The following is a 12,500-nucleotide window of genomic DNA, read 5'->3' on the forward strand; positions in this document are numbered from 1 at the left end:
ACAACAACAACAACAACAACAACAACAACAACAACAACAACAACAACAAGCAAAACTTAACCAAATTCAGCTTCTTCGCCTCTTCCACGGGGCTAGGGGCGTGGTGGGGGCCTGGGGCGTGGGCGTGTGGGGGCAGCGACACACTCTCCCCCCAGGTGGCGCCCCCCGTAGTGAACACCCACGCCAGGTAGCCACGCACAGGTGAAATATGAGCCTTTGTTGCCCCGAGGTCCTTAAACAGGCGACAAATTGAGGAGGGTCTGTTCAAGGCCGCGTCTGTCTGAGAGAGAGAGAGAGAGAGAGAGAGAGAGAGAGAGAGAGAGAGAGAGAGAGAGAGAGAGAGAGTTTGTAGTAATTATTTCCTTTCCTACTACTACTACTACTACTACTACTGCTACTACTACTACTACTGCTTACTTTCACCGCCATTACGACCAGCCTGAACGGGGACAGAGAAGTCAGCGTGGACGGGAGCGACAGATCGTGTGAATATTTATGTAGATTAACTGACCTGAGAACAAGAGAAATGATGACAGTAAATAGATAAATAAATAATGAAGTAGATTTCAAAGGAAGACTAAACAAACAAACACACAAACACACCTATTCATCATCAACCGCCCATCTACCAAGCTGAACACCGCCAGGAGCAGCGCAGCACCATCCCTCTCGGCGTCTGTCATGCCACTGAAGACGGGTTGGCTGGGCGGCGCGTCTTTCAAACTTACCGCCTGAAAAGATTAATAACAGACTACTTCTTCTTCTTCTTCTTCTTCTGCTACTACTACTATTGCTACTACTACTATTACTACTATTACACACGCACATACATACTCAATAGCTGGTAAAACAAGATGAAGTGGCAAGGTTTTCAAGGTGTTTTTACGGTTCTAGTGGCAGATTAACAACATTTCTACATTACCAACGGGAGACTAACTTGGGAACCTTACTAATCACCTCTGTAGCCTTGGAAAACTGAAATATTGGTGTGAGAGAGAAATATTTATGTTTACCCTCCCAGACTGACCACTTAGACAATAGCCACGACACACACACACGCACACACACGCACACACGCACGCACGCACACACACACGCACATCAGCTGTCTTCTTGCTTATAAAAACACAGCACTCGGTTTACCATATCATAAATTTAATCACAGAAACGCCTTGATTAATAAAAAGCTTTGGTGTGGCTTATTTTCAAGCTTCCTGCCCGTTACGTGGCCTGCCTGATGATGATGATGATGATGCTGATGATGATGCTGATGATGATGATGATGCTTACCGTCGCTTCATTAATTAATATATTTGCTTCACTACGGCTGGACAATATGGTTATGGTAAGGGCTTGTCTTCCTCCTCCTCCTCCTTCTCCTCCTCCTCCTCCTCCTCCTCCTCTTCCTCTTCCTTCTCTTCCTTCTTCCGTGTTGCCATTAACAGTGCCTGAAAAATAAGAAATGGTGATAATGATAATAATAATAATAATAATAATAATAATAATAATAATAATAATTGTCTACAACTGTTATTTCTAAGTTATTTATAGTTAAGTTACTACTACTACTACTACTACTACTACTACTACTACTACTACTACTATTTCTTACCTATTATCATCATCATCATCAGGAGCACCAGTTGATTCATCTGAAAATAAAAATGTAATGGTTATTTTTTTTCTCTCTCTCTCTCTCTCTCTCCTCTCTTCTCTCTCTCTCTCTCTCTCTCTCTCTCTCTCTCTCTCTCTCTCTCTCTCTGCTCTTACCTTAATTTCCTGCCTTCCTCCTCTTCCTCCCTTCCTCTCATCTACTGGAGGAAGGAAAGAGGACGAGGAAGAGGAAGAAAAGGAGGAAAAATGAGAAAATAATAATAATTGAATTTTTTTCCTGTTTATTCGTGTCTTTTTATCATTATGTTGTTGTAAAGGTACATATTGTTTGTTTATTTATTTATTTTTTAAGAAGGAAATGTTTAAATAATGTTTTACTAAGGAGTTTTACTAAGGTACATGTAAATTAGATAGCATTAGTATATTGAAAGAGCCGAAAATATTAAAACTAACGAATTTGCGGCTAGTTATAAAAGCAGACTTGATATTGTTTCTTATAAACATATTTTACAATACGAAAACTATAAATAAAATAAGATTTAAATACAATGGAGGCGAAAATGAGAAAAGAGCCGAATTTGTAACACTCACACTAATAAAAAATAAATCCCTGGCAATATTTTTACATACTTTCCACAATAAGAAATTAAAATCAACCATAGCAGAAATTAAAATAAGAAAAATTGTATTGTAAGAGCCGAAAATTTAAGAGAACCGAAACTGCGCCATCCGACACCCAGACCAAAACAAACCAAGCCGGCGGAGGGTAAATCTTGTCCTTCTTTTCCTTATTTCCAGTTGGTGGCTTTCCTTCTTCACTGCCGCTTGTTTCCCCTCACGTCCCGCCCTCATGTGAAGGTATGGAGCTGTGCAGGGGGAGGGAAGGAGGGAGAGGAAGGGAGAGAGGGAGGGAAAAGGAGGTTAGGTAACGTGTGTGTGTGTGTGTGTGTGTGTGTGTGTGTGATGTAATTAAACGGGACCCCAGTTCTTCACGAGTGTCTGATTTCTAAGTAATAGTATTTTGTTGTTGTTGTTGTTGTTGTTGTTGTTGTTGTTGTTGTGAGATGAAATAATTGATAATACTCTTGTTTTATATTCTCGTCTTATTTTTTTCCTTCTTCTTTTTCTTCTTCTTCTTCTTGTTCTATATTCTTTCGCTTTCAATTCCTCCTCCTCCTCCTCCTCCTCCTCCTCCTCCTCCTCCTCCTCCTCCTCCTCCTCCTCCTCCTCCAATCTAACCTCTCTCTTTACAATCTTACACCCTCTTACTCTCTCTCCTACCTCTAACCTAACACCCTAACCTCTCTCTCTCTCTCTCTCTCTCTCTCTCTCTCTCTCTCTCTCTCTCTCTCTCTCTCTCTCTCTCTCTCTCTCTCTGTCTGTCTGTAACCTAACCTAACCTAACCTAACACTCTTTCTCTCTCCAATCTAACCTAACCTAACCTAACCTAACCTAACACCCTCTCTCTCTCTCTCTCTCTCTCTCTCTCTCTCTCCCCCTCTCTAATCTAACCTAACCTAACCTAACACCCCTCTCTCTCTCTTTCTCTCTCTAACCTAACCTAACTTTACACCCTCTCTCTCTCTCTCTCTCTCTCTCTCTCTCTCTCTCTCTCTCTCTCTCTCTCTCTCTCTCTCTCTCTCTCTCTCTCTCTCTAAGGTAACCTAACCTCACCTCACCTCACACAGGAGCCATGGTGTGGGGCAAGAGTCGACAGCTACAAAGGGTGCTGGACTTGTGGCCCGGCAAGAGGCTGTTCGGAATGTATAGGTTTCTCCCTCTCTTCTTCTGTCTCGGTGCTGCCCTTGAGTTTTCTATGATTAATTGGCACGTGGGCCAGACCAATTTTTGTGAGTTGTTGTTGTTTTTGTTGTTGTTGTTGTGGTAATGGTTGTTGTTGTTGTTGTTGTTGTAATGGTATGTTTTTTTATTTTGTTTTTTTTTTGTTTTGTAAATATCTTAACTAACTCTGACTTAACCAGGCCAAACTGAACCTAACCTTACTAAATCAAACTTAACCAAACCCAACCCAAACTTAACCTAACCTAACCTAACTAAACCTAACCAAACCTAACCTAACCTAACCTAACTTAACCTAACCTAACCTAACCTAACCTAACCTAACCTAACCTAACCCAAACTTAACCAAACCTAACCTAACTAAACCTAACCAAACCCAACCCAAACTTAACCTAACCTAACCTAACTAAACCTAACCAAACCTAACCTAACCAAACCTAACCTAACCCAACCCAACCCAACCTAACCTAACCTAACTAAACCTAACCTAACCTAACCTAACCTAACCTAACCTAACCCAACCCAACCTAACCTAACCTAACTAAACCTAACCTAACCTAACCCAACCTAACCTAACCTAACCCAACCTAATTTAACTTAACCTACCCACAGATCGTACTTTCAAGAGGAGACAAGCGACAAAGTTGGCAATCGAACAACTGAGAGAGGAGGAGCGTGTGTGAGAAAACAGCGAGGAGGGAAGAGGAAACTGAAGATAAAGAGGAAGAAAGGAACAGGAAGAAAGTGAAGAAGTGGAGAAAGATTGAGAAAAGCAGAAGAGAGGAGAAGAAGGAGTGGAGGAAATTAAGGAAGGCAGTGGAGAGAAGGAGGAAATGGTGAGGGAAACTGGAGAGAAAATAAAAAAAAAGAAAGATAGGAGAGAGAGAAAATAAATGAACTTACAGAAACTTATAGAAAAAAAGAAAAAAATAACAAAAATAAAAGGAAAGAAAGAAAAACATAACTACACAACACAACCACCATCACCACCACAGAGAGAGAGAGAGAGAGAGAGAGAGAGAGAGAGAGAGAGAGAGAGAGAGAGAGAGAGAGAGAGAGAGAGAGAGGGAATAAAGACGAAGAAGGAAGAGAAAAGGAGAGAAACAGAAAAATCACCTACAAATAAGAGGAAAAGAGGAAAAAAATAGGGAAAAGAGGAAATCAAAAGAGAAAAAGAAAATAATAGTGAGAAAAACGAAAAAACTTAACATAATAAGGAAAAAACAGCTGAGAAATCAAAGAAAATTTGGAAAATACAGTGAAGAGAAAGAAAAGAATAGTGAAAAAGACAAAAAAAAATAATATAGAAAGAGAGAAACAGAAAAAAACCAAAGAAATAAGAGAAAGAGAAAAAATAAGAAAAATACCACCACCATCACCACTACCACCACCACCACCACCATGCCAGCCGGGGTAACATGGGGTGTGTATCTTCGCTACACCGCCGCGGCCCTTCTCTCCATGATGGCTGGCTCCCAGGTAGTGCACATGTACTATAGGCCTATGGAGGACCTGCCCAGCCTGGTGGAGGCCGAGAAACTGAGGCTGTTGAGGGAAAATGCTGGAAATGCACCGGGTACGATAATTGCAACAAAAAGTACGATGGACGCTGGTACAGGCAAAGATTCCTGATAAAACTTGGTTATTGTAGTTTTTATGTAATTTTTTAAGTGGTTTATTGAGGAAAACCATGCCATAATTCATAATAAAGGGTTAATAATGAATAGGTTAATTGAGTACGATAATTAGCGGGGAAAAGTACGATGGACGCTGGCACAGGCAAAGATTCCTGATAAAACTTGATTATTGTTTTTATATCGATTTTAAGTTGGAATATATTGTAATGTGTTGAAAGAATAATGATAATAAGTAATTTGAGTACAATAATAGGTGGAAGAAGTACGATGGAGGCATATAGAGACAAATATTCTTGATAAAACGATTATGGTAATATTTATGTTGATTTTGAGTCAGAATACAACATATTGACTAGGAAGAATAATAATAAGAATAAATAAGTAAATTGGGTACGAGAATAGGTGAGGAAAGTACGATAGACAAGATAAGCAGATTTGTAATAAAACTCGAATATTGTGTAAGTCAATTTTGTGGTGGTTTGTTGAGCTAAACTCATAATTCGTAAAAAGAGTAATGATGATAATAAATAAGTAAATTAGGTGCAATAAGTCGAGTTTGTGGTGATATGTTGAAGTGAAGAAGAAATTTTGAGAGACTAGGCTTCGATAGACAGACGGACAAATAAATGTATCAGAAAAAGGAAAAGTTTACAGAAAAAAAAAAAAAAAGATAAATATATATAGACATACAGAGCTGAACATAGACGCAATAGAAATAACGAAAAACAGAGAAATACGAAACATACCAGCAGACATAAGAAAGGTCCAACAAGAATATAGACAAACAGTATAATGTAAATGATGTTAATATGGAGCCAATCATTATTATATTTGTAAATAACTTGTTAATTTTGAGTGGTTTTCTGTGTAGGTCATTAAAATGTAAGAAAGATTGTTATTTGTATTCGTTCACATGTATCCCTATGTTTAATGATACGTTAGGAAGGAGAAAAGAAAGAAAATAGAATAATTATTAAATATATATGATGTTTTACGAGATATTAAGGAACATTAGTCACATTCAAGTAATTACAATGTGTGAAGGAGAAAAATATGAATATAAACATGAAATAAATATGATACATTATGAACTTTTAAACAATACGAAAAAAAAAAAAGATGTATAAATAGAGAGGAAAAAAAAAGAGCCTTAGTAAAAATTATTATGATACATTAAGAAGAAAAGAAAAGAAGAATCACAAGGAAAGTTATGATATGTTGTGAAATGATAATAATAATTGTAATAATAATAATAATAATAATAATAATAATAATAATAATAATAATAATAATAATAATAACAATAATAATAATAATATAATTGTAGTAATAATAATAATAATAATAATAATAATAATAATAATAATAATAATAATAATAATGATAACAACAACAACAACAACAACAACAACAACAACAACAATAATAATAATATTGATAATAATAATAATAATAATAATAATAATAATAATAATAATAATATTAATAATAATAATAAAAATTTAGGCTCGTGGGTATGAGGTTTTTACCCATAATAAAAGATATAAAAAGGAAAAAAAATAAATTAATTAAAGTAGCCACAATAAAAGGAGAAAAAGAAGAAAAGTTTCAACAAAATAACCACAAATTAATAAAAAGAATGAGAAAAAGAGAGGAAAAAAAAATACAGCAATAAATAATTTAGGCTCGTGGATGTGAGGATCATGCGAATTTAGTATAGCTTCCACTGCCCACGTGGGAGGATGTCGCGCTGTCCCGTTAGCCTGGCCACACCAATCACGGCCCGCAGGTGTCTCTTGGAGGTGTAGCCGGAACAACGAAGTGATGAAGAAGTGTAACAGTGAAAAAGAAACAAGAGATGAAGGAAGTAAGAAGCTAAAGTGACGAAAAAGGTAAGTATTATTTATTTATTTATTTTTTCTGATACAGGCTGAGGAGAGATTAGGTGTGGCGGGCCAGACCAAGATGGCGGCGAGGTGGTGGTGGTGGTGGTAATCCTCGCTATTAGTACTTTTTCGCATCTTTTATTCCCTTTGCGTGAGTTTGACTGCCGGAATTACTTGTATTAATGTATCAGTTTACTGCTAGTGGCGTACAAAACAGGTATATAAGATTAGTTAGGCTGTGAAGAGAGATAAGCGGTGACGCGGCAGACCAAGATGGCGGCGAGGTGGTGATGGTGGTGGCAAACTCCGCTGTTAGTAATTTTTCGCATCTTTTATTCCCTTTGCGTGAGTTTGAGTGCTCGAGTTACTTGTATTAATGTACCAGCTTACTGTTAGTGACAAAGAATCCTGCTATATAATGTTATTTAGGCTGTGAGGAGAGATAAGCGGTGACGGAGCAGACCAAAATGGCGGCGAGGTGGTGATGGTGGTAGTAATCTCCGCTGTTTGTACTTTTTCGCATCTTTTATTCCCTTTGCGTGAGTTTGAGTGCTCGAATTACTTGTATTAATGTACCAGCTTACTGTTAGTGACAAAGAATCCTAGTATATAAAGGTTAATTAGGCTGTGAGGAGAGATAAGCGGTGACGGAGCAGACCAAGATGGCGGCGAGGTGGTGACGGTGGTAGTAATCTCCGCTGTTAATACTTTTTTGCATCTTTTATTCCCTTTGCGTGAGTTTGAGTACTTGAATTACTTGTATTAATGTACCAGCTTACTGTTAGTGACAAAGAATCCTGCTATATAAGGTTAATTAGGCTGTGAGGAGAGATAAGCGGTGTATAATATTTTTGTCTTGAAGTATGTATTGTCGAAAAAGAAAAGTAATTTAAGTAAGTTTTTTTCATTTAGTTTTGTGCCTCAGAGTCTCTTAAGTAACAGGAAAATGAAATAAAATGAAAGATACAAAGAAATAATCGAAAAATCCATGTGTATTTTTGTCTTGCATTTTGTGTGCATGTAATCGTTCAGTCATTTATTTACATGCTTACGTCATACTTCTTACTTAAGTTATTTACTGTCGAAAAAGAAGAAAAAATATGTTCTCTTTAAGATGTATTCAGAAACAGCGCCTCTCCTCCGCTACGTTTTAATTCAAGGCTCCGTTCTAAGTTCTGTGTGATTTTAAGTGTGTTTTCATGGTTCTAGTGACAGAGCATTAACACGATTTCTACGTGTTGACAAGGTTTTTTTTTTTCGTTTTTAACAAGAGAAACATTGAATGACAGATTAATGAGATTTCTACATTATTAACTGGGGAAACACTTAGTGACTCGGGTTTTTAAGGGTGTTTTTAAGGTTCTAGTGACAGATTAACATGATTTCTACATTATAATCATGAAAAACAATTATCATTATTATTATTATTATTATTATTATTATTATTATTATTATTATTATTATTATTACTATTATTGTTATTGTCATTCTTTTTATTTAGAAAGGGAAAAGAAAAAATAGATGTAAATAGGATATATAGAAATTGTACGTCTTCTTCTTCTTCTTCTTCCTCTTCTTCTTCTTCATCTTCTTCTTCTTCTTCTTCTTCTTCTTCTTCTTCTTCTTCTTCTTCTTCTTCTTCTTTTTTGTTCAGTTTGTCTTATAAAAATCTAGTTTTCTATGATAGAAGTTTTTATCAAAGAGGATGTAAGATAAATTTCTCTCTCTCTCTCTCTCTCTCTCTCTCTCTCTCTCTCTCTCTCTCTCTCTCTCTCTCTCTCTCTCTCTCTCTCTCTCTCTAAGGATCGCTAATTACTTATTATTATTATTATTATTATTATTATTATTATTATTATTATTATTATTATTATTATTATTATTATCATTATTATTGTTGTTGTTATTATTATTATTATTGTTGTTTTTATTGTTGTTGTTTTTATTGTTGTTGTTATTGTTGTTGTTGTTGTTTGCATTTACTTTGAAGATACACATCAGAGAGAGAGAGAGAGAGAGAGAGAGAGAGAGAGAGAGAGAGAGAGAGAGAGAGAGTGCCAAATCTACCCACAACAGCGCCGTCTTTGGCCCAGTGCCGCAGTGCCAAGCTTGTAGTGAAGAGTGCCGCGTGTGTCTGCCCGGGTGTGGAGAGAGAGAGAGAGAGAGAGAGAGAGAGAGAGAGAGAGAGAGAGAGAGAGAGAGAGAGAGAGAGAGAGAGAGAGAGAGTTTGTGTGTTTGTGTGTTTGTTTGTTCGGTTGTTTGTTAGGCTGTGTTTTTTACCAAGTGTGCGCAGGAAAAAAAAAGTGTATTTTGTGTGTGTGTGTGTGTATGTGTGTGTGTGTGTGTGTGTGTGTGTGAAATTGTAGTTGTGTGGTAGTAGTAGTAGTAATAGTAGTAGTAGTAGTAGTTGTTGTTGTTTTTGTTGTTGTTGTTGGCGTGTATGTAGAGAGAGAGAGAGAGAGAGAGAGAGAGAGAGAGAGAGAGAGAGAGAGAGAGAGAGACCATGAAGTACTTTGCTAAACCATTACATAAGGTGAGTACAAAGAGAGGGAGAGAGAGAGAGAGAGAGAGAGAGAGAGAGAGAGAGAGAGAGAGAGAGAGGGGGGGACTTTGTACCACGTGACATCATAAATCAAACAAACCATAACAAAACAAAACAAACCAAAGTAAAACAATGAAACAAACACGTGACAAACAAACAAACAAACAAACAAACAAAGAAAGTAAAATTCAAGTATTGCCAAAATTCACACAAACAAACGAACAAACAAACGATATCTGGCGAGAAGGAAGAATTTAACCCCTCCTCCTCCTCCTCCTCCTCCTCCTCCTCCTCCTCCTCCTCCTCCTCCTCCTCTATTCTATTTTCTTTCTAAATGTTTTCGTTGAACTTTTTTTCTCCTTCTAATCTTTCCTCTTCTTCCTCTTCTTGTCTTCCTCCTCTTCCTCATTCTTTTTTTTCTTCATTGTTTCTTTCTTTCATTCATTCATTCTTTCTTTTTGTTTATCTTATCTATTGCAATTTCTTATATTTTTTCTTTTATTTATTTGTTATCTATTACATTTAATCGTTTATTGTGATTTTTTCTTTTTTTCTTCCTTCCTTCCTCTTATGACAGCTTAGGTTAGGTGTGTGGTGGTGACAGCTGTGTGTGGTGGTGACAGGTGTGTGATGACAGGTGCAAATACATGATGGTGACAGGTGTATAGTGATTAAAGGTGTGTCTAATAATGACAGGTGTGTGGTGATGACAGGTGTGGTGATGCCTTCTCTCTCAGCAGGTGTGTGGCAAGCAATGTTTCGTGGTGGTGAACGTGGTGGTGGTGGCGGCCAACTTGTGTCTAGGCCTGGTGGTGAATATGGCCTTCCTGTCATCACCATCACCATCACCACTCACCACCAGTCTGGCAGCCCCGGATAACCTCACTACCTTGGTGGGTATTGCTGACCTAACTTAACTTAACCCAACTTAACCTAATCTAACTTTACCAAACTTAATGTAACCTAATGTAGCCTAACCTAACCTAACCTAACCTAACCTAATCTAATCTGAGCTTATCTAACCTAGCCTAACCTAACCTAACCTAACATACTACTACTACTACTACTACTACTACTACTACTACTACTACTACTACTACTACTACTACTACTACTACTACTACTGGTGGGTACTTGTGTTCAGTCAGTCAGTCAGTCAGTCAGTCAGTCAACTAGTCAGCCAGTCAGCCAGTCAGCCATTCACTCCTTCCCTCCCTCCCTCCCTTACTTTTCCACTCATCCACTCATCCACTCACTTACCCGCTCACTTCCCCTCCTCCCTTCTTCACACTCCCCCACTCTCCCACAGATGGGGTCTGGCGGCACAGTCCCTGCAGCGTACGGTCTCAGCGACGCTTCTGGAAATTTCACTTCCCACGCCTTTGTCTGGGCAGGGCGGGCGTGGCAGGAGACAACAGGTGCGGCGCAGGTGTGTCTAGCCACCCACGCCTCCACACAGCACCTCCACTGGATCGCTACGCACGCACGCAGGTGGAGCGGCCCCATATCTGTTGCTGTTTACGTTGCTGGACGCGAATATGTCATTGCCGCGGGGATGGTATCGTATCTCCGCCAGTGTGTGGATGGTGTGGAAGCCCGCGTGTCATTCCACCTTGTCCACCCACGAGGGCACCCACCGGAGTCCACCAGGAGCCTTCCACCGGTCGTGACATGCGGGGAGGCTGAAGAAGTGAACCGCATAATGGTGGCAGCGGTGGGATTGACTCCGCAGCGGTATCCACGCTACCCGCAGAACCTCCTCCGTAACATGGCGTGGAGGGCGTGCCACACTCCACACGTGTTCAATGTCGATGTGGATATGATACCAGTGCCGGCAATGTACCCGCGTCTGTCTGATTTCCTGGCGTCGCGGGTGGTGTGTGGCCGCTGCGCCTTTGTGGTGCCTGTTTATGAAGTCAGCAGTAAGGTGTCCGAGCCGCCCCGGGACAAGATGGCGCTGCTGAGGCTCCTGCTGAGTGGGAAGGCAAGGCGGTTTCATTTAAAGGTCAGGAGAGAGAGAGAGAGAGAGAGAGAGAGAGAGAGAGAGAGAGAGAGAGAGAGAGAGAGAGAGAGAGAGAGAGAGATGCATATATGTTTTCTTGCAATATAAACACATATATGAATCAAAATTCAAGCTTTCTACATACACACACACACACACACACACACACACACACACACACACACACACACACACACACACACACACACACACACACACACACGCACACACACACACACACACCACACACACACACACACACACACACACACACACACACACACACACACACACACATTCCTTTAAACAATCTCTTCTTTTATACATCTAATCTTCTTTTGTTCTACACACACACACACACACACACACACACAGCTGTACAAATAAATCTTTCTCTCTTTTTTTGTCTGAATCTTATCATATCTTCACACACAGTTAAGTCTTTCTTTTTATATATATATATATATATTTATTTATTTTTAACTTCCTCGATCTTTTGCTCTGAAACACACTTCAACAAATCTTTCTCTGTTTTTTTTTTCTTTTTACCGTCAATCTTTTCAAACACCAAAACACAACAAAACACACTCCACAAGACACCAAAAACACAATAAAATAAATCACAACACACCAAAAACACACAAAAAAAACACAAGAAAACGCAACAAAACACACACACCAAACACACAACAAAACACACCAAAACATTCACGGCAAAACACACTAAACCACACCAAAGCACACCACCCACACACACCCAAAACACACCAAACACGCCCAAAACACTTCAAAAACACACCAAAACACAAACACTTTAAAAACATCTCAGAAACACTCCAAAAACACACCAAAAACACCCTTCCACACAAAAAAAAAAACACAAAAAAACACCCAAACACATCAAAAACACTCAAAACACACTCAAAATACACTCAAAACACATTCAAAACACCCCAAAACACCACCACTACCACCACTACCACCACCACTATTACTACTACCACTACTACTACTACTACTA

At 38.8% G+C, this 12,500-nt stretch overlaps 1 protein-coding gene across 1 annotated transcript in view; it reads left to right on the forward strand.

Annotated features, from left to right (window-relative positions):
• The first annotated feature begins 9,355 nt into the window (after positions 1 to 9,355).
• LOC135095704 (beta-1,4-glucuronyltransferase 1-like) overlaps positions 9,356 to 12,500 on the forward strand; it is a 6,539-nt gene continuing 3,394 nt past the window's right edge. The window contains 3 exon segments of the mRNA XM_063996716.1: positions 9,356 to 9,468; positions 10,215 to 10,370; positions 10,787 to 11,482. Coding sequence (XP_063852786.1) covers positions 9,439 to 9,468; positions 10,215 to 10,370; positions 10,787 to 11,482 — 882 coding nt within the window. The 5' untranslated portion in view covers positions 9,356 to 9,438.

This window comes from Scylla paramamosain, unplaced genomic scaffold, assembly GCF_035594125.1.
Source record: "Scylla paramamosain isolate STU-SP2022 unplaced genomic scaffold, ASM3559412v1 Contig1, whole genome shotgun sequence".
NCBI lineage: Eukaryota > Metazoa > Arthropoda > Malacostraca > Decapoda > Portunidae > Scylla > Scylla paramamosain.